General features: G+C 42.3%; 1 protein-coding gene across 1 annotated transcript in view; it reads right to left on the reverse strand.

Annotated features, from left to right (window-relative positions):
* Window positions 1-27,503, reverse strand: part of CNMD (chondromodulin) — a 108,153-nt gene extending 80,650 nt beyond the window's left edge. Inside the window, exons 1-3 of the mRNA XM_073614229.1 lie at window positions 27,353-27,503; window positions 22,456-22,596; window positions 14,150-14,290 (exon numbers count right to left, since the gene is read on the reverse strand). Coding sequence (XP_073470330.1) covers window positions 14,150-14,290; window positions 22,456-22,596; window positions 27,353-27,424 — 354 coding nt within the window. The 5' untranslated portion in view covers window positions 27,425-27,503. The remainder of the gene's footprint in view (window positions 1-14,149; window positions 14,291-22,455; window positions 22,597-27,352) is intronic.
* Window positions 27,504-27,884: the final 381 nt, after the last annotated feature.

The following is a 27,884-nucleotide window of genomic DNA, read 5'->3' on the forward strand; positions in this document are numbered from 1 at the left end:
GGCTGACAATTCCTTGCCGTTTGTATGCAAGACAAGTTCCTGGCCAACGACCTTCGGAAAATCCAATCGTGTGTACGAGGCTTTAGATGATTTGTCTCAACCCTCTGTTACTTTCGCTAGACAGCTTTTGTCTGTTAAAGTAAATTGAAAAATAACATATTTACTGGCTGGATCACCAGTGAAAATAAAGGGAAAAAAGCCCAAAACGTTTAATTCTGCTTTACCAAGGCAATGCAAAAATCAATACCGATATGCAACCTGTAATAGCCCTTAGCAACCATTCACAAATAATCGCTTTATTGATCTGACTGCAAATCAATCAATTCCAATCCATCCTGTGGGTTAGGCCATACACAATCTACAGTGCCTTGAAAAAGTATTCATACCCCTTGAAATTTTCCGCATTTTGTCATGTTACAACCAAAAACGTAAATGTATTTTAATGGAATTTTATGTGACAGACCAACACAAAATGGCAAATAATTGTGAAGTGGAAGGAAAATGATAAATGGTTTTAAAAATTTTATACAAATAAATATCTGAAAAGTGTGGCGTGCATTTGTATTCAGCCCCCTTTACTCTGATACCCCTAACTAAAATCTAGTGGAACCAATTGCCTTCAGAAGTCAACTAATTAGTAAATAGAGTCCACCTGTGTGTACTTTAATCTCACTATAAATACAGCTGTTCTGTGAAGCCCTTAGAGGTTTGATAGAGAACCTTAGTGAACAAACAGCATAATGAACGCCGAGGAACACACAAGACAGGTCAGGGTTATAATTGTGGAGAAGTTTAAAGCAGGATGCAATGTGAAGGGGATACCTCCATTTACCACTAGCACTAGCACCTCCATTTAGCACTAAAGCACATGGGGAAGCACAGGTTACATAGTTACATAGTAGGTAAAGCTGAAAAAAGACAATAGTCCATCCAGTTCAACCTGTGTTGGTGTACGTGTGTCACTGTCTATAATTATTTCCTCATATCCCTGTATGTTATGTTCTTTAAGATATACATCCAAGAGTCTTTTAAAAATATCCATACTCCCCGCAGCCACCACCAATTGTGGAAAAGAGTTCCACATCCTTATTGCCTTGACAGTGAAAAACCCCCTGCGCAGTTTAAGGTTCAACTGCTTCTCCTCCAGTCTCATTGTGTGGCCCCGTGTCCTCTTACCCTCCCTGAGACTGAACACTTTCTTTCCTATGTTGGGATCCCCATTGAGGTGTTTGTAGATCGATCACATGTCCCCTCTCAAGCGTCTCTTCTCCAGCGAGAATAAATTTAGTGTTTGCAGTCGTTCCTCATAATTGAGGTCCTCCAGTCCCATTATTCATTTTGTTGCCCTTCTCTGGACTCTCTCCAGCTCCAGCACATCCCTTCTGAGGACTGGTGACCAGAACAGGACAGAATACTGCAGATATGGTCTAACCAGAGTTTTATAAAGTGGCAGGATTATCGTTTTATCCCTGGCGTATATCCCTTTTTTATGCACGCTAATATTCTGCCGGCTTTGGTAGCTGCAGCTTGACATTGCATGCTTTTGCTCATTTACTAGGACCCCTAGATCAGCCATTCTCAACCAGGGTTCCGTGGAACCCTGGGGTTCCTCCAGAGGTTGCTAGGTGTTCCTTGAGCTGTGGCTGATGAACCACCTTTTTGATGGTGCCTACAGACTTCGAGGTTCAGCATCACTTAGCAAAGCCAGCAGCATGACACCAAATATCTTTTTAGCTGTCTTTAAGGGTGGCATTCTGAACACCACTTTAAGGAGGACATTATTCCTATTGGCCACCAGTATAAGGGGCATTGTTCTTATTGACCCCTGATAAATTGGTTTTGGGGTTCCTCCAGGGTTAAAAGGTTGAGAGAGGCTGCCCTAGATCCTTCTCCATCCTTGATTCTCCCAGCGGTTCTCCGCCTAGTGAGTAGTTTGCATTTATGTTTTTTGCCCCCAAGTGCATTACTTTACATTTCTCCACATTAAACCTCATTTGCCATTTGTCTGCCCACTCCATTATTTTGTTGAGGTCATTCTGTAAAATTTCTATATCCTGATGTGAAGTTTTTGCCCTGCTTATCTTTGTGTCATCTGTGCTTCCCCGTGCAGGCAATTCTATTGATGTCAATTGGGATGCAGCGGCTGCACAGACACAGACGCTGTTCCCAATCTGCAATCCCTGCGGGTAAACATGGCTTTCCATGGGCCTATGCTTTAGTACCCCCATGTGAATGAGGCCCTATACTTTGAAACAACACACTACCTCGCTTACTGAATACACCTAATTGATCTGTGTCTGTTGCTGAAGTTTATGCTGATTTACAAGCACCCTACTGTACGTCATAACGTTTAAACTCTATAGAATCATTCATGCCTTTATACTTCTAAAACATTGGTGATACATAAACCAGTAATTCCTATTATTTCAGGCCTATGCAATGTAGTAAGAGACTGGCAGTTTTAAAAGTATTACCTGTCATAAGTGCTGAAACCGCGTGTTGAGACGGTACATGGGAACATATGCCTCAGGAGTTAAAAGATATCTTAGCAGCTATCCATCCCCCTTATACTAAGGAGAATTTGGGGGGCCACAGGGGGCAATTTTAACTACGGCTTACAGCCATGTTCTAACATTCTATACTAAATATAGAAGCCAATAACACTGCTTTTTCCAGGGCCTAATGGAGCAAAGGTACAATCTGGAATGTCACTTTTCTGTAAATGAGTCAAAATAGGCCATTTACTCTGCCACAGAATTATCAGCTTGGTGGCTTATTATTACGGTGTCTATATTGCTTGTGTGACCGGAATGAAGAAAAATGAGACTCCAGAATTATAACTGTCATTTCTTCAGATTGCTCTCATCTTGCACATTGAAGTGACAGCCCAGCAAAGGATGGTGAGAGTCCTATTTAAAAAGCTGTACATTACAATGATGTGCTGCTAGGTAATCCCATATTTATGCCGTGCTTCCTCTCGCATTTGCTATACCCATAAGGGCATATCCTGTAGCCTAAACAACACAAGTAGAAACTGGATTTTATATTCACACTTGATAAACAGCAACAGAAGCAAAAATGGGATGCTGAGTGCTTCTGGTTGTCATCAGAAAAATATAATTCCATTTTAGCTGACATCTCACAAATATAGCTCCAAGTGCATCTTGTTTGTGATGTGTAATTGAAGTGGAAGTTTAATCCCGGGGCTCATAAATCACACAGAAGCTGTAGGCCCTCCCTCATGGCTGATACAAGTGAATTATCAGTTTGTTATCTTGTACTCTACCCAAGTTCTTTCAGGGTGTATCAGTCCATTAACACATTCAGAGCTTGCCACCATATTGCCAAGAAGGCGCTGAAACCACTTATATGGCATACCTCTTCTGACACTTATAATAAATAGGTGACAACATCATTTGAAACATATGTTCAGAGGTAAACATAGCCAGCTCTGAAATCCTGCACGTCCCTGGAAAGGAGCAGCTAGTTGAAAAACATGCAAAGGGACATGTCCAGCTACCCGCCATCAGCAGAATACATCAGACATTGGAACAACTGTTCAAATAATGGATTTTTTTTTTCAATTCACAAAGGTTCTGCCATAGTCCAAGAACCAAATACACTTAATAAATTAGAGTGTAACTCCATAAGAACCTATTTTTTTCTTTAAAGTGACACTAAACAATATCCTTGAATATCCTTAAATTCAAAATACTAACAATAAGTTACAAAGCCATCCACAACTCTGCCCCCAGCTACATCACTAACCTAGTCTCAAAATACCAACCTAATCTCCCTCTCCGTTCCTCCCAAGACCTCCTGCTCTCTAGCTCCCTCATCACCTCCTCCCATATCCGCCTCCAGGACTTCTCCCGAGCCTCGCCAATCCTCTGGAATTCCCTACCCCAATCTGTCAGACTGTCTCCAAATTTATCCACCTTTAGGCGATCCCTGAAAACTTTCCTCTTCAGAGAAGCCTATCCTGCCTCTATGTAACAACTGCACTATTTTCTCCATTAGCTCATCCCCCACAGCTGTTACCCTTTTGTATAACTTGACCCTCCCTCCTAGATTGTAAGCTCTAACGAGCAAGGCTCTCTGATTCCTCCTGTATTGAATTGTATTGTAATTGTACTGTCTGCCCTAATGTTGTAAAGCGCTGCGTAAACTGTCGGCGCTATATAAATCCTGTATAATAATAATAATAATCCTTGGACCCCACTCACAAATGTTCCTGCTCTCGCAGTTTTATGTGAGTGATTTTCATGCGATTCTGCATGCAGGTCAATTCACTTCAATAAGCTGCCCTATGCATTTATGTCACCTAAAAGAAGCTCCTGCTTCTTATTGGGGGACAGGCTTCCCATGCTTTTTAAGGTCGCATTTTGCTGCGATTGAAGCACATTTTGCACTGATTGACACAAAATTTGGAATCGTGGGCAGAATCGCGGTATTTCCGGTGTGAATGAGGCCTTATGCTCCAAAAATAATCCATCCCTGTATCATGAAATAATTTCTTACTGTGTTTTTCTGCCTCCTTGTAATGTCCACCGTGAACCTCTCCTTTACCCCTCACTTCTGTTTGTTTAGAAGGGGTAGTGCCGGTTAGTTGCAGTCATGTGCACTGTTCTATGAACACTACACATCTCATAGTCCATAGTCCAACTCAAGAGTGAGCAAGAGAGGGTGGCTACATTCTTACACAAAGACCGTGGAGAACAAATGTAGCTACCCTCTGACAGAAAGTGAGATCACAACAGTACTTCTCTGAGTTAATGTGATTGTAAACGATCACCTTGTAAAACAACCCATTTAGTTTAAAATAGAAATGAAAGGCTAAATATTTTTGTATAGATATTAAAATACATTATAAATATCTTATTTCCCTTTTTTATAAGTAATCATATTCTCTCTGTTCTCAACTGCATAAGGACTGGGGGGAAGAGACGCTGCAGCACACTGAACTTCCCAGTGAGAGGCTGTGCAGGGGGGGGGGGGCATGTCAGGACAAGTCTAATCATTGGAGGAGAGCACACTGATTTCCCAGCATAGCTAGAGAACTGACCAAGAAATGCTCTCCTGCTTAGTGTGGTCAGTGTTTAATAGAAAAGCAGAGGGACTGGCAGGAACGCCAGGGATTTCACACAAAGAAGGCAATACAAAGAGAACATGATACTTTCTCATACAAGTACATGGTACAGCAGACACATATCTGAAATATGACGTGTTGGGGTAACTAACGCTTTAAGAATATATATATATATATATATATATATATATATATATATATATATATATATATATATATATATATATATATATAGTATCTCACAAAAGTGAGTACACCCTTCCACAATTTTGCAAATATTTTATTATTATATCTTTTTATGTGACAACACTGAAGAAATGACACTTTGCTACAATGTAAAGTAGTGTAGCTTTAGATGGGTTTTTTGACACTGCTGTTCTCCTGCCAGGAGAAAGGTGTTCAGGAGAGCTGGGCAACCGCCTAGTGTGTGTAGGGACATAAGAATGTCTGTGCAATCACCAGGGTAATGCATACAGATTCCTTGTTAACTTTAAGAAGTTTCTAAACCCATGATATTCTAATGTGCAACCTTAGGTAGGACACCTGTACTAGGCCTTACCACTTCTTACACTCCTTACTCATAAGTGGGGATGTCGGAGACACTGCTGGACCGATATGCAGTTAAGCAAACAGGGGCAAGTTTTGGCTTCCTAGTTTGAAGAGATAAACTCTGGTTTAAAATTATGTATATATATATATATATATATATATATATATATATATATATATATACACAAACACACACAGTATCTCACAAAAGTGAGTACACCCCTCACATTTTTGTAAATATTTTATTATATCTTTTCATGTGACAACACTGAAGAAATGACACTTTGCTACAATGTAAAGTAGTGAGTGTACAGCTTGTATAACAGTGTAAATTTGCTGTCCCCTCAAAATAACCCAACACACAGCCATTAAACTGAGATGCAGCATGGTGGCAGAGATCATACAGTAGTTTAACAGGACAGGTTCCACTCAGAACAGGCCTTGCCATGGTCAACCAAAGAAGTTAAGTGCACGTGCTCAGCATCTTATCCAGAGATTGTCTGGGAAATAGATGTATGAGTGCTGCCAGTATTGCTGTAGAGATTGAAGGGGTGGGGGGGTCAGTCTGTCAGTGCTCAGATCATACGCCACACACTGCATCAAATTGGTCTGCATGGCTGTCGTCCCAGAAGGAAGCCTCTGCTAAAAATGATGCACAAGAAAGCCTGCAAATGGTTTGCTGAAGACAAGCAGACTAGGGACATGGATTACTGGAACCATGTCCTGGCAGGAGAACTGCAGACTTTCAGCTTTAATTTGAGGGCATTCACATCCAAATCAGGTGAACGGTGTAGGAAATACAACAGTTTGTATATGTGCCTCCCACTTTTTAAGGGATCAAAAGTAATGGGACAGATTAACAATCATCCATCAAACTTTCACTTTTTAATACTTGGTTGTAAATCCTTTGCAGTCAATTACAGCCTGAAGTCTGGAACGCATAGAGATCACCAGACGCTGGGTTTCATCCCTGGTGATGCTCTGCCAGGCCTCTACAGCAACTGTCTTCAGCTCCTGCTTGTTCTTGGGGCATTTTCCCTTCAGTTTTGTCTTCAGCAATTGAAATGCATGCTCAATCGGATTCAGGTCAGGTGATTGACTTGGCCATTGCATAACATTCCACTTCTTTCCCTTAAACTCTTTGGTTGCTTTCGCAGTATGCTTCGGGTCATTGTCCATCTGCACTGTGAAGTGCCGTCCAATGAGTTCTGAAGCATTTTGCTGAATATGAGCAGATAATATTGCCCAAAACACTTCAGAATTCATTCTGCTGCTTTTGTCAGCAGTCACATCATCAATAAATACAAGAGAACCAGTTCCACTGGCAGCCATACATGCCCACGCCATGACACTACCACCACCATGCTTCACCGATGAGGTGGTATGCTTTGGATCATGAGCAGTTCCTTTCCTTCTCCATACTCTTCTCTTTCCATCACTCTGGTACAAGTTGATCTTGGTCTCATCTGTCCATAGGATGTTGTTCCAGAACTGTGAAGGCTTTTTTAGATGTTGTTTGGCAAACTCTAATCTGGCCTTCCTGTTTTTGAGGCTCACCAATGGTTTACATCTTGTGGTGAACCCTCTGTATTCACTCTGGTGAAGTCTTCTCTTGATTGTTGACTTTGTCACACATACACCTACCTCCTGGAGAGTGTTCTTGATCTGGCCAACTGTTGTGAAGGGTGTTTTCTTCACCAGGGAAAGAATTCTTCGGTCATCCACCACAGTTGTTTTCCGTGGTCTTCCCTGTCTTTTGGTGTTGCTGAGCTCACCGGTGCGTTCTTTCTTTTTAAGGATGTTCCAAACAGTTGGTTTGGCCAGACCTAATGTTTTTGCTATCTCTCTGATGGGTTTATTTTGTTTATTCAGGATAATGATGGCTTGCTTCACTGATAGTGACAGCTCTTTGGACCTCATATTGAGAGTTGACAGCAACAGATTCCAAATGCAAATAGCACACTTGAAATTAACTCTGGACCTTTTATCTGCTCCTTGTAAATGGGATAATGAGGGAATAACACACACCTGGCCATCGAACAGCTGAGCAGTCAATTGTCCCATTACTTTTGGTCCCTTAAAAAGTGGGAGGCACATATACAAACTGTTGTAATTCCTACAGCATTCACCTGTTTTGGATGTAAATACCCTCAAATTGAAGCTGAAAGTCTGTAGTTAAAGCACATCTTGTTTGTTTCATTTCAAATCCACTGTGGTGGTGTATAAAGCCAAAAAGATTAGAATTGTGTCCATGTCCCAATATTTATGGACCTGAGTATATGTGCATGGACAGATAGGCTAACACTAAGGGGCATTTAGGGGTGTTAAAAATAAAAATTGTCAAATACTACTAAAAGTGACATGGCCTTTTTTAATGGCTGATATCATTCTACTTTGGCTGTAATGAGTACAAACTTATTTTTAGATGTCAGGTCTAAATGGATATACTTCCAGCCTTCCACTCAAACTGTGTACAAGGGTCTGCCATAGAGTTCTCACCAATTGCTCTCTATGGTAACCATGAGCAGCAAGTTCTGGATGATAAAAAAAAACATATGTAGCATCAGCTGTCAATTAGCTTTGAATGTGTTACGCTTGGTGGCCACTAAATTTATCTATGCGCCCAACAAAATGGGCCCCAAAATCAACTCTGTTTGTCTTGATGATACTTTAATTTTTTTTCCATTCCACGTCCTTGGCCATATATCAAGCCATAAAATCAGTTTACTGTAAAGAAATATGAACGCAAATGCAGATAGCAACCCCGGAAGATACATCCTTATAAAACCTTCTACTGGAGCTTATTGAACACATTCTTAAATGGCTAGATTATTGATCCATGTAAATATGCCGTTACTGCAGTGAAGAGGGAATTCTTCCCTCTCTGAAAAGAATTAACAAATGTCATATTCATATTTATTGTCTCGGATAAAGCCAAGGCTTCCTACAGATAAATGATCATAAAAGACAGCATAGAGTTAAAAAGCTAATGTAATAATTCACCATAACATAGCAAACTGAAAACCAGCACAGAAAGAAGAGGATACAGGATTTAATAATAAAGCTACATGTAGAAGTAATATATTCTTAATCTGCCCAGCGAGTCACCCCAAGCTCTGACATAACATTGCACAAATCACATGTCCTGCCTTATTCAAGTGGCATATATGCTCCTTAGGCTCATGGAAAATCAGGCATCTGCACATACACAAAATGTCACATGCTGTAATATCCCAATATCCTGATGGCCCATGCTGAGTTATTAATATTTATAGCTACAAAGCACTATATTTGTAGTAAACAACTGGAAAGTTCAGACCCTGACAAAATCACTCTGGAAATGTAAATTCCTCAGAAGGGGTTTCTTAAAAGACTTAACTAAGGGGCAACAAACAGCCCGTTTAGATGTTCCATGCTGTTACATTTTGTAAAGGGTTAGTCCACCTCTTGCAAAAAATATATAAAAAATAAAAAAATAAATAAAAAAAAAAGGAAAAAAGAAAATAAAGGCACATATGTTTGCAGGAAAAAAAGGTGCATTTATTTTTCTTTTTTTTCTATGCCTTCAAAGCATTACACCTGCAATTGGTGGATCATGGGTGCAATGCCAGAACCACTGATATAGAGGTACAGATTTTCAGTTAGAGAGCTGGAGGAAATGTCAAGGTCTCCAAGTGCAGTGATTACTGCACCGGTGTTCTACTGAAAACTATAAGTCTGTCTGCTGTGCTGGCAGATGGGACTTATACAGTGAGTATAGAAAAGAATCATGCCCGTTAAAATAATAACATTTTGTTGCTTTGTGACCTGAAATGAAAATAGACACAGTTATTGTTTTATCCCGCTGTATTTACTAGTGCAACTTATGCCACGTACACACGACCAGACTTTACGGCATGCTTGGTTCGGCGGACCGGAATCCGTCGCACAATTCGATCGTGTGTGGGCTCCAGCAGACTTTTTTTCCCGAAAAGTTTGACGGACCTAGAAATTAAACATGTTTCAAATCTTTATGACGGACTCGAGAAAAGTCCGCTCGTCTGTATGCTAGTCCGACGGACAAAAAACGACACTAGGGCAGCTATTGGCTACTGGCTATGAACTTCCTTGTTTTAGTCCGGTCGTACGTCATCACGTACAAATCCGTCAGACTTTGGTTGATTGTGTGTAGGCAAGTCCGTTCATTCGGAAAGTCAGTCGAAAAGTCCGCAGGACAAAGTCTGCTGTAAAGTCCGCTCGTGTGTACACGGCTTTATAACATCCAAGTGAAAGATATAACACCAACATTTCAGAAAAAAAGTAAAACATTCAAAAACAGAATCACTGAGTTGGAAAAAGAATCACCCCCTTATGCCAGTATTTTGTTGAACCACCTTTTTCTTTAATTACAACCTTTAGTCTGTTCAGATATGTCTCTACTAACTTTGCACATCTAGACTTTGTAAAATTTGCTCACTCTTCTTTGCAGAACTGCTCAAGTTCAGTTACATTTGATGATGACCATTTGTGGACTGCAGTCTTCAAGTCATTCCACAGATTTTCAATGAGGTTTAAGTCTGGGCTCTGACTAGGCCATGCAAGGACATTCAGCCTTTTCCCCTTCAACCACCGTGTGGTCATTTTTGCTGTGGGCTTTGAGTCATTGTCATGTTGGAAGGTAAACCTTCTTCCCATTGACAATTTTATGGCAGAGGGCAGCAGATTTTCCTCAAGAATTTCACGATATTTTGCCCCATTATTTTTTCCTTCTATCCTGACAAGTGCTCCAGTCCTTGCTGCAGAGAAACACCCCATAATAGGATATAACAACCTCCATGCTTTACTGTACGAATAGTGTTATTTGGATGGTGAGCTGTATTGGATTTCCACCAGACATATTGTTTGGTGTTGAGGCCAAATAATTCACTTTTAGACCCTGAATCTGATCAGAACTCCTCAGTCGTAACTGCATGTGGCCTTTTCTTGAGAAGTGGATTTTTTTTGCAACCCCCCCATAAGAGCCACATTTCTGGAGAATTTGTGATATTGTTGTCTTCATGCACACAATGACCAATTTTTTTTTATAAATTACTGCAACTGCTTCAGCGTTGCTGTAGGCCTCTTGGTAGCCTCTCTGACCAGTTTCCTCCTGGCCCCTTTATCCAGTTTGGAGCGACGTTCTGATCCAGAGAGAATCTTGTTGTACCAAATGCCTTCCACTTCTTAATAATAGACTTCACTGTGCTTCTAGGCATTGATAAAGCCTTTGAAATTTTTTTTGTATCCATCTTTTGACTTGTGCCTGTCAGCAACTTTATCCCGGAGATCCAGATAGCAGTTCCCTGAAACCCATAGTTGATTGTTTGCTTCAGTTGCACTATCAGGGACTGAAATTCCCCAGGAAAGCTCTTTTCATGCTGAGCTAATCTAAATGATCACAGCTGATCATAGTTGAAAGTCAAATGGCTTTGCGTGCCATTGAGAAGGTGATTAGCTACACCTGATTAAGTTTACAAGTCATTTTTAGGAGGGGGTGATCCTTTTTCCAAATCAGTGATTGTTTTTTTTTTTTTGGACATGTTGGTGTTTTATCCTTCACTTGGATTTTGTAATATTGCACTGGGTAAAGACAGCTGGATAAAACAAACTGTGTCTGCCTTCATTTCAGGCTGTAAAGCAACAAAATATGACTACTATAAAGGGGGTGATTCTTTTCTATACCCACTGTGGTTCATTTATGTACAGATAGTTAAATAAATGACACAGCTGTGTGGGTGGAGTCTCGCACAGCCACAACGATTTCAAAAGTGACAGCTGCTGTCACCATGTAACATGGTGCAAAGGAGGACGTTAGTCTTTAAAATAGGGGCTAGTAAAACCATTCCCATATTGCTAAGTAGATACCCCTATACGCACAAAAATTTAGATTATTATTATTAATTTACAGAATTTATATAGTGCCGATAGTTTGCGCATCGCTTTACAACAGTAGGGCAGACAGTACAATTACAATACAATTCATACGCCAAAGATATGTTGGTAGGTTAATTGGCTTCTGTCTAAATTGGCCCTAGTATATGAATGTGAGTTAGGGACCTTAGAGTGTAAGCTCCTTGAGGGTAGGGACTGATGTGAATGTACAATGTATATGTAAAGCGCTGCATAAATTGACAGCGCTATATAAGTACCTTAAATAAATAAATAAATTAATTAATACTTGACATTGGACCATATTTAGATTTGCTGTACCTTCAAATGCATATGGGGAGCGCATACCATCTTTGCATTGCTTAAGTTTTCATTAAGCATTGCTGCAATACACCAGTCCACATCAGTGCCTTTGGTAGGTTGTTTGGGAAACTCTTTTGGGAAAACCTGCTTGGGATGCTAACAGACATTCCCAAACACACCCACTGAAAGTTCTGTGGTGTTTCTTCCATACCGAAAACCATCCTCACAGCCACCAGTCAGATTCAAACCTGCCATAGAAATCTGAATATCACCGGTCCCAAATCAAGCAGAAACAAATGAGCTCACTCAGCATTCAGGAAGGTTTCAGGAAGTAAACAAACTCCTGTGACACGTGGGAAGATTCAAGAATTAGGGCTCCAGTGGGTTACATGATAAATGTAAAGGTATGATAGTAGAAAGGACTTTCTGACATGGTGGCCATGCTAGTAGATATCAGTTCAATCACCAATTTCACTTGCTGCCTTAGATTTCTATATGCAATGACCCTGTTGAAAACGATAACATAGCAATGTAAATTGTTTAGTGGGTTGCTGTCAGCCCATACTTGTGTTTCTCCTATTCGTCCAGAGCTTACAGCCCCCTCCATACTATCTCAGATTCTTTATAGCGGGAATAGACACAGAGCCTACAGGCAATTTTTGGAAAGTCAGTATTTGCATAACTGCTTGCGGAGCACTCTGAGATGTGAGAGAATGACAGATCCTACAAACTACGAGGTATTTTCAGACAGCTGATGTTAGTTATGTTACTTTACTAGTTTAATATTTCCTCCGCAGGTTGAAGAAAAGGCTGCCTGCATCTTGATATATTGAGATTTCTAACTGGATGTATTTCACCAGTGCACAGACTATAAATGTTAAATGATGGAGCTCAAATATACATATGGTGGAGTCTCTAAAAGAACTTTATTGAAATAATACACTCCAGAGTTCAGTTCACATCTATGTTTTGGATATCACTATGAAATGAAGTAAGAGGAAATCTCCCCTCATAAGGCCATAGGCAGCAACAAAAGAACAGCAAAAGATTTAACCCTCCCACTCTTTATCCAAAACCAAGTTTGGGCTGGAGTGTCACTAACCATAGATGGTTCAAATGTTGTCCAAGTCAGCTGATTCTTGATGAAATTAGAGCCGAAGGCTGCCCTCTCAGTACCACCCAACTGGACAAAAGCTGATTTTTCAAGCGACTTTTGTCAAAGGAACTGGGTGGAAAAATGTTGGTTTAAGCCACTGATTACATCCAATCAGATTCAGTCACTGTTTAGGCATTCTGACAGCTTGAGAGATTCTCTCATCTATGCGGTTTAGCATAAATAGAGAGATCTATCAAAATTCTCTTGTTCAGTCCACAGGCTAAACAAAGTTAATGTATATGTGTATGTCTAGCTTTAGTCTTGTTCGAAGTGGAACTATGGTCCAGAGAAAAGAGGAAATCTATGCTGTAGTCTGTCATTAGTAAAATGCAATTTTTATTTTCCACAGTACACTTTGTAACATAGTTTATTACCTGTTGATACTGCCAATTGACCAGTTAAATTGCCATCTCCTTTAGGAGGGTGACATTACTGTAGCTGTAGCCACTTGGATTACCTAAGTGTGTGAGTGGGTAGTCGATCAGTGTTGTCAACGTGATAGGGAATGACATGTAAGCACTGCTTATCCTGCCCAACCTTTCCTTCTCTATCTACTTATAAAGCAGTTTGCCTGATCATTACACAGACAAATACAACAAACAGGACTTTAATAATCATTACCATGGCTGAGTATATGTAAATGTTGTCAGGTATTTGCACCTCCAGCTGTCTTTACTAAGAAGTTTAATTGTTTTGAAGCTCTAGAGGCTTAAGACTGCTTTCACAGTGAAAGTGCCGGCCGTTAGCGCTAAAGCACCACCTAAACAGCACTAAAGCGCCACTAAAACAAGCACCGCTTTTGCGGCGCTTTCAAGGCGCTTGAAAAGCACTGTCCATTCATTCCAATAGGCAGGGCGTTTTGGGAGTGCTAAATGCAGCGCTCCCAACCCACCCCAAAGATGCTGCTTGCAGGACTTTTCAGAACGTCCCGCAAGCGCACTACCCGAGTGTGAAAAGTCACACTGGAATGAATGGGTTTTCAGGCACTTAGCAGAGGCTATTTCCAGCGCTAAAGCGCCTAAAAACCGCCCCAGTGTGAAAGGGGTCTTAAAATGGCTGATGTGGACACATTTCTAGTACCTGTACACTGTGCCTACAGACAGTTGTGACCCAAAGACACCAAAACACAAGTACTCTATACTTACAATCTGGAAGTCATGCACTTCAACGGCTTCATCACTACCAGAGCCGGTCTTGAATGTTTCAAGATTGTTCCCAGCATCAATTTCCATTGAACCTTCTTGTATTTTGCCATTGATGCTCATGGTGTAGTGGACATTGTAAACCTGAACAAGAGATCAAAACAATCATGTTTTAAAGATTATAATTTACACTGACAAACCTCAAAATTGTCAGAGCTTACTTCCATGTCTATATTTAAATATACACCTTGGTTTCAGTATGCTGCTTTAAAGAGTGCCTCCACTTTTGTTGAGAAGAAAACAACCCCCTCTGGGTGATCTATGTACATTGCAAGGATTTTATCAAACGTTTCCCTACCTGTTTCTGCTCTGAAAAAAAGCTGCTTGTTGTCTGCAGAGTGAATCCGAATGGGAGTGACTTTTTCATTATTCATCAGCTGCTGTACTTGCAGGGCTCTAATGAGGAAAATGCAGGGTCTGCATCCCTTGCTACAATGTAAAGTAGTAAGTGTACAGCTTGTATAACAGTGTAAACAATGTAAAACAGTTTGCCGAAGACAAGCAGACTAAGGACATGGATTACTGGAACCATGTCCTGTGGTCTGATGAGACCAAGATAAACTTATTTGGTTCAGATGGTGTCAAGCATGTGAGACGGCAACCAGGTGAGGAGTACAAAGACAAGTGTGTCTTGCCTACAGTCAAGCATGGTGGTGGGAGTGTCATGGTCTGGGGCTGCATGAGTGCTGCCGACACTTGGGAGCTACAGTGCATTGAGGAAACCATGAATGCCAACATGTACTGTGACATACTGAAGCAGAGCATGATCCCCTCCCTTGGGAGACTGGGCTGCAGGGCAGTATTCCAACATGATAACGACCCCAAATACACCTCCAAGACGACCACTGCCTTGCTAAAGAAGCTGAGGGTAAAAGAGATGGACTGGCCAAGCATGTCTCCAGACCTAAATCCCATTGAGCATCTGTGGGGCATCCTCAAACGGAAGGTGGAGGAGCGCAAGGTCTCTAACATCCACTAGCTCTGTGATGTCATCATGGAGGAGTGGAAGAGGACTCCAGTGGCAACCTGTAAAGCTCTGGTGAACTCCATGCCCAAGAGCATTAAGGCAATGCTGGAAAATAATGGTGGCCACACAAAACATTGACACTTTGGGCCCAATTTGGACATTTTCACTTAGGGGTGTACTCACTTTTGTTGCCAGCGGTTTAGACATTAATGGCTGTGTGTTGAGGTATTTTGAGGGGACAGCAAATTTACACTGTTATACAAGCTGTACACTCACTACTTTACATTGTAGCAAAGTGTCATTTCTTCAGTGTTGTCACATGAAAAGATAGAATAAAATATTTACAAAAATGTGAGGGTGTACTCACTTTTGTGAGATATCGTACATAAAAAAGTGTAAGAACTGCTCACCGACTCTAAAACTTCTGTTTTATTTGGAACATTCCTGCTGTACGAAATATTTATTCTAATGAAACATGTCTCTGACTCATTTGTTCTAGCTAAAAAATATGTTGATCAAATCATAACATGAACTGCGTTGGGAATATAGATAATGTCAATGTTTTCTGCATTTTCACATATATAACACTCTATAATGACATTGCTTATCAACAGGTAATCTATAGGTTACATCTATGAGTAATATTTAACCAAAAACAAGCAATTCTGAGTGAAAAGCAACATTAACAGAAAAAAAATCCACCACACGTTTATGTTTTCTGCCTAAAGCTGGCCATACATGCGTCATTTTTTTTTTTTTGTTTAACGAGTGGGTGAGCGCAAAAATTTACCTGGGTATCCCATCCACTCATTTGAGGTGGATGGGGTTATCCTCCCTGCTGCCAGAATTGTATTCTGACAGCTGGGAGACCATGCTGTGTCAGAATAGACAGATCAGCAATGACAGTGCACCCTACTGTATGCATGTCACTGCTTTGGCGTGCGTTGTGTTGCTGTGCATCACAAGCAGCATGCAGTGCCTGGCATTACGGTAACATGTACAGGAACACAATAGTGTGAACAGGGATTGAGTAATTTCTACTATTTGAGTAGTATCAGGTGTCAGATTGGAAGTCTGATTGATGCTCGTGCCCACTCTATTGATGCTCGTGCCCACTCTATTGATGCTCGTGCCCACCCTTAGGTTCACACCCGAGCATGAGCTTCTTCAAGCTTTTTTGGAGTTTTTTTTTTTTTTATGTGCGTTTGTACGTTCAAGCATTTTCAGGGTTAAAGTGACTTCAAACCCTGACAGTACTGCCACATCTAAAAGACGGAGCACACCAGTAGCCACTGATTCACATGTAAAGAGCTTTAGGTATCCAGCAATAAATTAGCTTATGTGTAATGTGGGTCACATGACTATTTTCTCTGCAGCTCAGTCTCGGCTGTGGGCAGGGCTAAGCAAGAGTGGGTCATGTGTCCTGTGACGTCAACTCAGGTTTTTCAGGCCCTCCCCCTAAGCCATGCAAATCAGAGTGGAGCTGTCAGTCACGCATCTGATCCTCCCACCAATTCCTTGGGAGGGATCAGATCCTTGACTGACAGCTCCAATACACTTTGCACGGCCTTAAAAAGATGAGGGATGTCACAGGACATGTGATTGGCTCTGGTTTAGCCCAGCCCCCAGGCCAGGCTGTAGTAAGATCAGTTAGCTTGGGGATGTACCCCACAGTAAGCAATGTGTAGACACGGCTTACTTAGAAGAAAAGTAGCATGCACTGTGTGGTGACAACAGTGCAGAGGCTCTTTAAGCCTGCAGGTTGTTTCCACTACTAGCAACAAACTATTGGTGACCAGCAGGTTACCCAAGCAATAGGCACAAGAGTACAAAGGGCACAAAAATATTATAATTATTACGTCTTTTTTTTTTTTTTGGGGGGGGGGGGGGTTATGTTTTTGTTTTAAACAATGGAAAGCTAGTTACTAGGAGAAAGAGAGGCAAAAACTGGTGAGTTGTGTGTGTTTTAGGGACCACTACTGATTCCTTTCGACTTTACCAACTGATAGAAGAGGCAAACCTGCAATTAACACCTTTCTTACCTCTTTTCTTTTTTAGGCCAGGTCAAATAAAGATTTTATAACAAGACCAAAACAATCATTATCGCCTTCTAGGGTGTAAAAAAGCCCATTGATAGGGGGATATCAGGCCCGGACTGGCCAAAAGGCACACCAGGCATTTGTCCAGTGAGCCGGGGCTGCATGTCCTAACAAGAGCTGGCTAATTCAGGAGTCCACAACTCCCAGACCATGGCCGTTGATGACCAGGCTGCACAACAGGAGGTAAGCGGCGACTGTGGTCCGAACATGGCTAGCACAGAATGCGGTCATCGCTCACCTTTAACTATGTGGCCAGAGCCTGTGTCTCCTTTCCTGGCTCCCCTGCCCCACCAACGATGTCATCCTATTAGCAGAGCAGAGGGCAGGAGGAGCTGGAGATCTGCACCGAGAGCGGGAGTCTGTTCATATTAACAAGCGGGTAATCACTCGCTTGTTAATATGATCCAGATCTGCAGCTCCTTTTGCCCCCTGCCCTGCTGATAGGATGACATTGTAGGGTGGGGTGGGAGACCCTGGAGAGGACACACAGGCTGAATCCTGCCTCTGCCCTGTGCAGGGGAGGCAGAGAGTAAAAAGGGGCACTGTGATTAGAGAGAAAATGGGGGGGGGACATGACTGCAAGGGCCATTGTGATGGGGGGCTGTGATTGCTAGGAGGACTGTAATGTAAAGGGGCACTGTGGCATAAAGGGAACTGCACTGTAAAGGGACACTGTAATTATGACAGTGGTCCTTTACAGTTCAGTCCCCTTTATATCACAGTGCCTCTTTGCACTACAGTATGGAGGACACACTCCCATCAACAACCCTCCAACCCCCCCCGTGAATGCTTGCTCCCCTTTCCCCTCCGGTCCCTTGAAAAATTGGCTGCTTAGTCTCAAATGCCAGGCCTTTTTTGTCTGTCCCAGTCCCGGCTTAGTGGAGATAAGTCAGAGAGGGATGAGCTCATTAGCCTGCTGCTTCTCCTTTCACTGCCAAGTCACAAGCTGGGGAAGGGAAGACACAATATGCTACTTAAAGTAGAGTTCCACCCAAAAGTGGAACTTCTGCTTGTTTGTCTCCTCTCCTCACATTTGGCACCTTTCAGGGGGGAGGGGGGAACAGGGACCTGTTTTTGAGAAGTTCCCTTCCCCACTTCTGGGAGACTGGGCCGCAGCGCCATCTCTCGAAAGTTCGGCCCCCCTCCTCCTTCCTTCACCGCCTGGCCAAATAGAAAGTGCAGCGTGCTTAACTCATGCGCAGTAGGGAACCGGCTGTGAAGCCAAAGGGCTTCACTGCCGGCTTCCCTTACCATCAATGAAGGAGGCTGCACCCGGCCCGACAGTCGATCGGAAGATCGGCTACGGTGCCGACATTGCAGGCTGCCTGGACAGGTAAGTGTCCAAATATTAAAAGTCAGCAGCTGCAGTATTTGTAGTTGCTGACTTTTAATTTTTCTAGGTGTGGGCGTACCTCCAAAGTGATAATAAAGTCTCGTTTTTTTTGTTAAAAATAACAAACATGTCTATACTTACCTGCTCTGTGTAGTGGTTTTGCACAGAGCACCCCAGATACTCCTCTGGGCTGCCCTGCCCCCTCTCTCTCCTCATTGGCTCACTGAATTTGATTGACAGCAGTGGGAGCCAATGGTACTTCAATGAGGAGGAAGAGTCCTGGACAGCCAAGTCTCTACATATTTTGGAGAAAAGAGTGATGGAAAGAGGCTTCCCCTGATATACACTATGTAAGTCTGTAGCCTGTGAAGCAGAGCACCCTTTGGGGTAGGCCATGGAGACTCTGAGGGAGAACCAACATAAGTGGGGACCTGTATTGAGGAGTGCAAAAGAGATGGCTGGACATTCTGTGTACATATGCATACCTCCCAACTTTTTGAGATGGGAACGAGGGACACCTATTAGCAGGCACATGTAGGCATAGGACACACCCCTTGCCACGCCCCCTTAAAGGAGAATTGTACCAAAAAATATTAGTTAAAACCACAAATACTTTTTTTTTAACTACTATTATTCCTTTATATTGGCTTTTGAAGTTTACAAATTCAACTATTTAGAAATCAGATGAAAGGTTTAGCACCCTGAAACACTTTTTGAGAGATAAATAGTGCATTTTATATACAACTATATAGATCAGACCAAAATGAGGGACAAATGAGGAGGAAAGAGGGACAGAGGGACTTTGCTCCAAATCAGGGACAGTCCCTCGAAATCCAGGACAGTTGGGAGGTATGCATATGTATTTATGCTGTGGGGAAGTTTGATGCTGGACTAAAGCCTAGTGCACATGGCCTGAATGTCGGCGGCTTTGGCCGGTTCAGTAGAAACTTGTGTTTACAGCAGTCGGTCGGACAGAAGCCAGCCATTCAGCTGGCTTCTGTCGAAGGGGCATGACCGATAAAGGTCTGGTGATCGGCTCCCAATCAGCACTCTCGGCCAATTACGCTGACCGGAGTCTTCTGGTGGGGAGGCCACTCCCCTGTCAGAACACAATAGCACAGCAGGGGAGATCTCTGTACTAACGTTGGATAGATAGTACGATGGCTCCTCCTGAGCGGTCAATCTTTTTTTGTTCAGCCCTGCAGGGTTGAACGAAAAAAAAACTACTAGTGTGTGTACTAGGATTTAATCTGTAAATGTAAAGATTGGATGTATAGATCTACTGTTGTGTTACTACCACAGTAAAATTGTGTTAAAAGGCTATTCATGTGGACAATCCTTTCTTACAGAGGTGGGCCTCAGGACAGAAGTATGTAAGTAACTAAGATAGAGGAGGTTTTTCCTTGTAAGGGTGTGTGCGTACCCTAACTAATCTCTGAGCCTGAAGGAGATGGAAAAAGGCAACCTTGGCAGAAGCTGGCAGAAAATCAGGACTACTTACCCTTGGCCTAGTCGGCAGGATAGAGTACATCACTGCCTGGAGAAGATGTGTCGGCCTTGCCAGTTGGAGCAATGCGGGAAGCAGAGCTGAGGAAGGAGTGGTCTGTGTTTGGCTGTGGTTGTTTAGTGTGTGTGAATAAGGACAGAGTGATATTTAATTTCACTTCTGACGAGGGGATTCAGCCTCGTTGACGGTGCCCGTCTACGATGGAGAGACTGTAGATACCAGACTGAGAGGAAGTGGTTTGCCCTGTGCAAGTATGGGGTTTATAAGAGGAGGACTGATACCCCAGTGCATAGGGCTGGTGCTACCGCTAGGAAAACTAGGCACTGCTGCCTAGGGCACCCGGCCACTGGTGTTCCTACTCTCTTCTCTCTGCAGCAAACAACTAAGTCTCAGCATCAGCAGACACACATAGTGTCAGAGGCGCAGCTGCGGCGGAGGACTGTGTCTGTGTCCTGACTCCTGAATGAATGGAAATAAGCAAACATTAATTGATGGGCACTGGTAGGCTGCATTGATGGGCGCTGGTGAGGCTGCATTTGATGGGCGCTGGTGAGGCTGCATTTAATGGGCGCAGGTGAGGCTGCATTTGATGGGCGCTGGTAAGGCTGAATTTGATGGGCACTTCATTAAAAAGGTAGGGTATACATGGGCAGGGCAAAGGGGGTGGAGTCAGGAGTGGGGCCAAGGAGGGGCAAAGAAATGAGGTTTTGCCTAGGGTGTCAAAAATCCTTGCACCAGCCCTGCCAGCATGCAACGCTCCAGTCCCGGAGGATCCTATGTCGGGGGTGGAGTCAAGGGACCTTCTGGGCCAGAAGCCTAAGGTTACAGTGGAGCAGGGTCCTCTGGAATCGCTGTAGGGGGTAGAGCCACTAAGGAGAAATTCCCTGGGAGCATTGTGGGGAGCTTTGTTGTGTTTTTTCCACATTTAGATGACTAAACACATCTCAGATGATAATGTAGGATATGCAAATCAATGACCTATTCTTTAAATTAAATAAAGAATTGTTGTAAATTAATTAGCATATAGTTGCTGTTATCCATGCTGATTTTACCAATGCAACACATTACATTTGCTACTGTGACTAATTGGATCAAACACCAAATATAAATATTAAAAGTCTATAGGTTGGACTTGATGGACTTGTGTCTTTTTTTCAACCTCACCTACTATGTAACTATGTAACCAATTACATGTATGGTACAAACTGCATGGATCTATGGCACTCACACCTAATACATTGCCATTAATGCTGCTGATCCATCTTATATCAGCGACAATAATATACCATGAGGTCCTTGAATGTGAACGTTTCCAATTAAGCAGACATATGAATTAGTACTGCCAGCTGATAAATAGCCACATAAGTTTAACAACAAGCCCTGTATGATATTATAAGTTATGTCAATGCAGCTCTATGCGGAAATGATAAAACGTACATTCGTTTGGCTGGTCTACAAATACTGGACTGCATTCATGACATGCTGCTGTTGGAAGTAGTGCTGGGGGAAGTAGCTGGCTGATATACAAGAGCTGATTGAGTCCGACATAAAGGGGCTTTTGTCTGCAAGCAGTCACCACTGACCCCAGCTCAGCCTACAAGACCATAAGCAGCGGAGCCTGCACAGGCCATCCCTGTACAACTCCCTTCAAGGCACATCAAGAGTGTTCACATTTTATATGGGACAACACAATCAGTGGGAAAAAAAAAATCCTTTTAAATACCAAATTTTTCATACGGAAAGGGAAAGTGGCAGCTTTTTACTTGACGCTAATTATTCCTCCAAAGCCAATTATCGTGACAAGTTACACGTCTTTCCCCACTGCAGCCATAATGGTCCATTTTAATAATTTATGTATTTATATTTCCGCCAATTAAGACAGCCATCTGTACGCAGGTTAAATAGTCAGGCAAATTATTATGATCTTATTTATATCTGCTTTTCAAACAATCCAGAAATAATAAACTCTAATGTGTCGTTTTTGTCTAAGTGCATAAAACCACATTTTATTTATCCAATATTGCCGGATTAGCTAGAAAACAGTTATGTGTTAAAGAGTCATTCGACATCCATTTTATATGGCGGATATCTTTTATCTCCCTATTAACGGTAGAATGATCTGTGGCTGACTATGGCTGATGTGTTCCAAGGATGGATCCCTTGTTTGAAATAGAAGGATGTCTTGTACGTTTAGAAACGGATATTTGGGAAGTGAAGTGAATAGGCTCCTTTTACAGCAGAAACCTTATGACCTCCTGATTCTCACATCTGCTCTTCAGGAGCAGGCACGGGGAGAGGAAAGGACAGATGCTCATTGTGCTTGTTGCTTTCATGGTCACTTACGTGCTTGTCATTAACTTTCCAGAAATAGAAGGCACCGATGGCTCCAAAGAGCAGCAGAAGAGCCCCTGAGATCAGCACCACGGCCCCGATTCGCAGTAGACGCCCATTGTTGGCTGCTTTCATTGTCACTGCTGTGTATGCCTGGAGTCAGAGAAGACACAATCATCATTAACTAGATGCCATATTATAATATAATTATAATGCTAGGAATTATCACAATGTACATTGCTAGTCCGAAGTAAGATCACTACATCGAAAAATACACTTTAAAAACATATCTAAACCCAAGAACAAAAATTGATAGTATTGCATCTTACCGTCCCTAGATGTGGTGGCTGCATTTGTTTTGTTTTCATTTTTTTTCATTTATTTTAACCTGGTAATCCTGCCATTAACACACTTCCTGTCCTAGAGTGACTACCGTACTGAGCAACGTTGTCAGCCTAGGACAGTATGGGGTTGATTTACTAAAGGCAAATAGACTGTGCACTTTGCAAAGTGCAGTTACACTCTGTAAGAGCTCTTCCACTCTGGGGCACTGGCCACGTCAACGGTAAAGTTTTAGCGGCTCTTTACCAGCGATGCGTGGATGGGAGCGGGGCGCTTTTAATCCCAAAGAAGAGGTTAACAAGGGGTTAAAAGCGCCCGCACTGCCCCAAAGACGCTGCTTGCAGGACTTTTTTTTTTTCGGTCCTGCAAGCGTACCGCCCCAGTGTGAAGGCACTCGAGCTTTCACACTGGGGAGGCATGAGAGGCGCTTTTCAGGCGCTTTACAGGTGCTATTTTTCGCAATAAAATGCCTGAAAAGCGCCTTCAGTGTGAAAGGGGTCTAAGAACAGTTGCTCCAGAGCTTAGTAAATGAGCAGAAACTCTACTGACTTTCATCATCCAATCATGTGCAAGCAAAAATCCTGTTTTTTTTTTTTTTATTTACCTTGCATGTGATTGGTTGTTCTTTGCAAAGCGAAGCTTTACCTAATTTACCAAGCTCCGGAACTACTGCACTTGCAAAGTGCACAGTCTACTTGCCTTTAGTAAATCAAGCCCTGTGTGTATTAGGACTACAGAACATTGCTATGGATTAAATAAAGAAGAGTGGGTGAAGCTGAGAGTGCTGCCCATGTAAGATTTTCTTTTCTTGTGAGACTACTAACACCTCCCTTTCTTCTACATAACAGAGGGAGGTGTTTTGTAGTCCACCGAGATAGCAGGAAGCAATGCTAACTGATTACAGTCCAGAGGCAGAAAGGACACAAGATGTTTGAATGGGTGAAAAGCTACCTTTTTTATGCACAGATGTATTTATTTATTACAGGCACGCATATAGCACCTTCAATTTACGCAGCACTTTACACATATATTGCACATTCACATCAGCCCCCGCCCTGAAGAGCTTACAATCTAAGGTCCCTAACTCACATTAATACATACTAGGGCAAATTTAGATAGGAGACAATTAACCTACCAGCATGTCTTTGGTCATAGGAGGAAACCCACATGCAGACTCCATGCAGGGAGTGCTGTGGTTGGGATTTGAACCAGTGATCCTAGTTTTCGTTAGGCAGAAGTACTAACCTCTTGGCCACTGTGCTGCAACACATTTTACAACACTTTCTAGGTACACACTGATACAGTGCAATTTTGATATGAGTGCAGTTGCAGTTCGCCTTGAAGTGATTTTGATGTGATTTGGATTCAGCTGCGATTTCTGTGGTGGGGAAGACAACCTGCTGGAATCGTATGACAATAGGACAGATAAGCAATGTGAAAGTGTTTCCATTTAAGTCTATGGACCACAGAATCGCACTGCATCGCACCAAAGAAGCACAGGATCCTTTCCCACAGTCGGATTGCATCTGCGCTGCATTATGTGAACGGGCTACATAGGGACCAATGTTATTTCCCCAGTCATTCGATTCAGTGTGATCCGAATCACATCAGTGTGGACCAGGGCTAAATGGTATATTTAACGGAGAAAATAAATCTCATTTATTGTATAGTTTACATATATGAAAGTCGCTCTATTATGAAAATTTAAACCTCACATGAATCAAAAGCAGCATTAAACTAAACTAAAAGCAAAACTCTTTTACTTTTGCAAACAGTAGGGAGGGTTTAGGACCACTTTATATAGCTGTCTGTGTCCCCATTAGGGACATTCACCCACTCTAATGGTCCTGGTCATCAATGTCACTGGGAATGAAAGTGAGGGTAAAGCCAACATTTTAAAGGGCCACCAGAATGGGAATACAGGGGAAATCCTCCAATGGGGGCACTTTTTCCCATGCCATACAGGTAGCAATCTAATTAAATGATTCTTCACAGAATCTGACAATATCATCTAATTTATGAATTATTAAAAATCAATCGATTTTAAGCAAAACTGATTAATTTTATCAAAATTATTCTGATCAATCCAGACAAAAACCCATTCATAGGAAACTAATTATAGGGCATGTAAAAAAATCTTTTTGGTCTTCCGAATGTATTTTTCTCCCAGATAATAAATTCAACCGACAAAACATTAGAAATCAAATGCAAGTGTGGCCACCATTTGCAGGAATTTCCTTCACATTTGAAGGATCTAGTCTCACTTCCTGTTGAGTTTACAGGACAGGAAGTGAAGGGAAATCTTCCTAATAAGACACAGATGGCAAAAAAATAAATAAATAAAAAAATAAACAAAAATTAAAAAAAAAAAAACATCTGCAGTTATAACCCTTCTGTACTTAATCCTAAATGAAAAAAAAAAGTTTTGAATTTAGATATACTTAAAAAATCACATTACTATCGGCGTGCCAGGAACCTTCTTCTTGTCTTCTTGCCATGAATAAAAACTGCTGTTTTAGAGCCCTAAAGTCTAGGCAAAGCTCACATCCTTTCTTGCTATACAATGCATTGTGGATGTTTCACATCATAAGAGACTGCAGCGAGTATATTGTTTTTATTTAAGTACCAATATTAATAATAATAATAATAATAATCATCATCATCAGACAGACACGGTACAGAGCAAATACAGCCATCCCCATGTAAACATAGAATTACAAGCTATACGTGAAAAAAAACAAAAAAACATCTTTTTTAAAGCATCAATACTCAATGATAAGAGGATTTCAGCAAGGGCTTAAACCCATTTATGGTTCCCCCTGTACAAAGTGGTGTATGCCATTAATGAAACTTCCCAGAGCAAGTAACCCGTTTGGACCCCGTTCTTTTATCAACCTGATGGACATATTGAGGACTGACAATTGGAAACAATTGGAAAATCAACACCACTATAGATCCTGAGCGGTCAGAGACCACTACTGGTCTAACTTCTTGTACACACAGGACCACATAATCCAACAATCCCAGGGTCACCATACACGTTACAATCACCTTCAGATTTACCAAAACTATGCAATACAGACATACCTAAACCAATCAATCTGTATCCTTTTAGGCAGGCACCTCTTGGTGGATCTAAAGCTCACCATATACTATAAAATCTGAATGTACAATTTCCTTTAGATCTACAATCAACTATGTAGTGCAAGGATATGCCTGATTGTATAGAGATTGATTATACTTTACATAAAACATACAAGACTTGACTCATCACAGACTGTAGTGTCAGCATGTAACAGGGAAGGCTAGCTGGGACTTGGATCCCACCAGCAGGGAACCTGCTCTATAATGGACTTTGTGTGGTCTTGGCAGTACATCATAGCTGGGACTTGTAGTCCCCCTTCCTCTACGTTCCTAGTTCTCCTGTGAAGCCCCCACTAGCAAGGAACATGCGCTATAATGGACTTTGTGCGGTCTTGGCAGTACGTCAAAGCTGGGACTTGTAGTCCCCCATCCTCTACATTCCTAGCTCTCCTGTGAAGCCCCCACCAGCAAGGAACATGCGCTATAATGGACTTTGTGCGGTCTTGGCAGTACATCATAGCTGGGACTTGTAGTCCCCCTTCCTCTACGTTCCTAGTTCTCCTGTGAAGCCCCCACTAGCAAGGAACATGCGCTATAATGGACTTTGTGCGGTCTTGGCAGTACATCATAGCTGGGACTTGTAGTCCCCCATCCTCTATGTTCCTAGTTCTCCTGTGAAGCCCCCACCAGCAGGAAACCTGCGCTATAATGAACTTTGTGCGGTCTTTGCAGTACGTCAAAGCTGGGACTTGTAGTCCCCCATCCTCTACGTTCCTAGTTTTCCTGTGAAGCCCCCACCAGCAGGAAGCCTGCATTTAATGGACTTTGTGCGGTCTTGGCAGTACGCCTGCAAGCTTACGTGTGGATTTTCAATTCTATGACCATAATCAGCCGACACCATGGCATGTTTGTCACATTGTGATAATGCAGCTCACATTAGGACTGCCAGCACCGCCTGTTCATATATTAATAAGAGCAGTGTGCCGCACTAATCTCCAGCTTTGCAGGTATGCAGGGAAATGATCTAATTAACCTTTTTTTCTGGAAGTAAACACAAATCAAACACCTTCCAGAATCCCACGTCTCCTCCGCCTAATCCCCATCTCCCTGTACCTATGGGAGAAGGGAGATGACAGCATCATCCCTTCTCCATATAATCCCATTTTATTCCTCTCACTGCTGCCGGCTTCATGTTCTAGATAAGGTGCCACCTACACAGCCTGGCACCCCCCGACCACTTCGCAAATCCAGCTCACTGGGACTTGTAGTTCCACTCTGCTCTGATCTATGGGTGGGAAAAGAATACAGATAGTATTGTTGACAATAACGAAGACATCACTATTCTAAATAGAAAAGTAGAAACATAGGTAATATAGATCTTGCTTGGCACAAATCAATAGCAAAGTACACAGACAAACTCCAAGTGAATTCATATCCCCATAGGCTAAAAGTTGTCAGGCTGGCAGTGTAAGTTGGTACTCACTGGGGGAAGGCACTGCTCCACATCCTCAGGTCCAGCTAGGGCTATAGGAACTTTTTCCGAACTCTCTGCCATTGTGTAGTGCAGGTCCCAGTCTGATCCCCCCCAGATGGAGCTCAGAGATCTGTGCTGGACAGGAGAGGACCACGTGACTGTGCCTGTCACTCACCAGGCCACCTGCCCACCTCCTTCTCCCAGCATGGGGGCCATTCCTTCCCCCCATCCTCCCTCCTTCCCACCTTCCCTGTGTGGTCACTGGATTCCACCTCAGGAATGCTCCTTGTATACACACAGCTCCATTCTGACTGCCAGACTGGGAATGTTCCACCCTATTAGTGGAGCTTCAGGTGTTGTCAGGGAAGCAGACAGCAGTGCTATTCATCCCCAAGGTGCCCCTTCCCTCATGTCTGGACTCTTCTCATAACTACATCATTGCCTGCCTCCAAATAAGGAACATTTCTACAGGATTTCAAGTCATAATAAAACTGTTTTCTATCTTAAAATAGAATAGATGTTCTAGCATTTACTTCTTAAA

Source organism: Aquarana catesbeiana, linkage group LG02 (assembly GCF_042186555.1).
Source record: "Aquarana catesbeiana isolate 2022-GZ linkage group LG02, ASM4218655v1, whole genome shotgun sequence".
Lineage (NCBI taxonomy): Eukaryota > Metazoa > Chordata > Amphibia > Anura > Ranidae > Aquarana > Aquarana catesbeiana.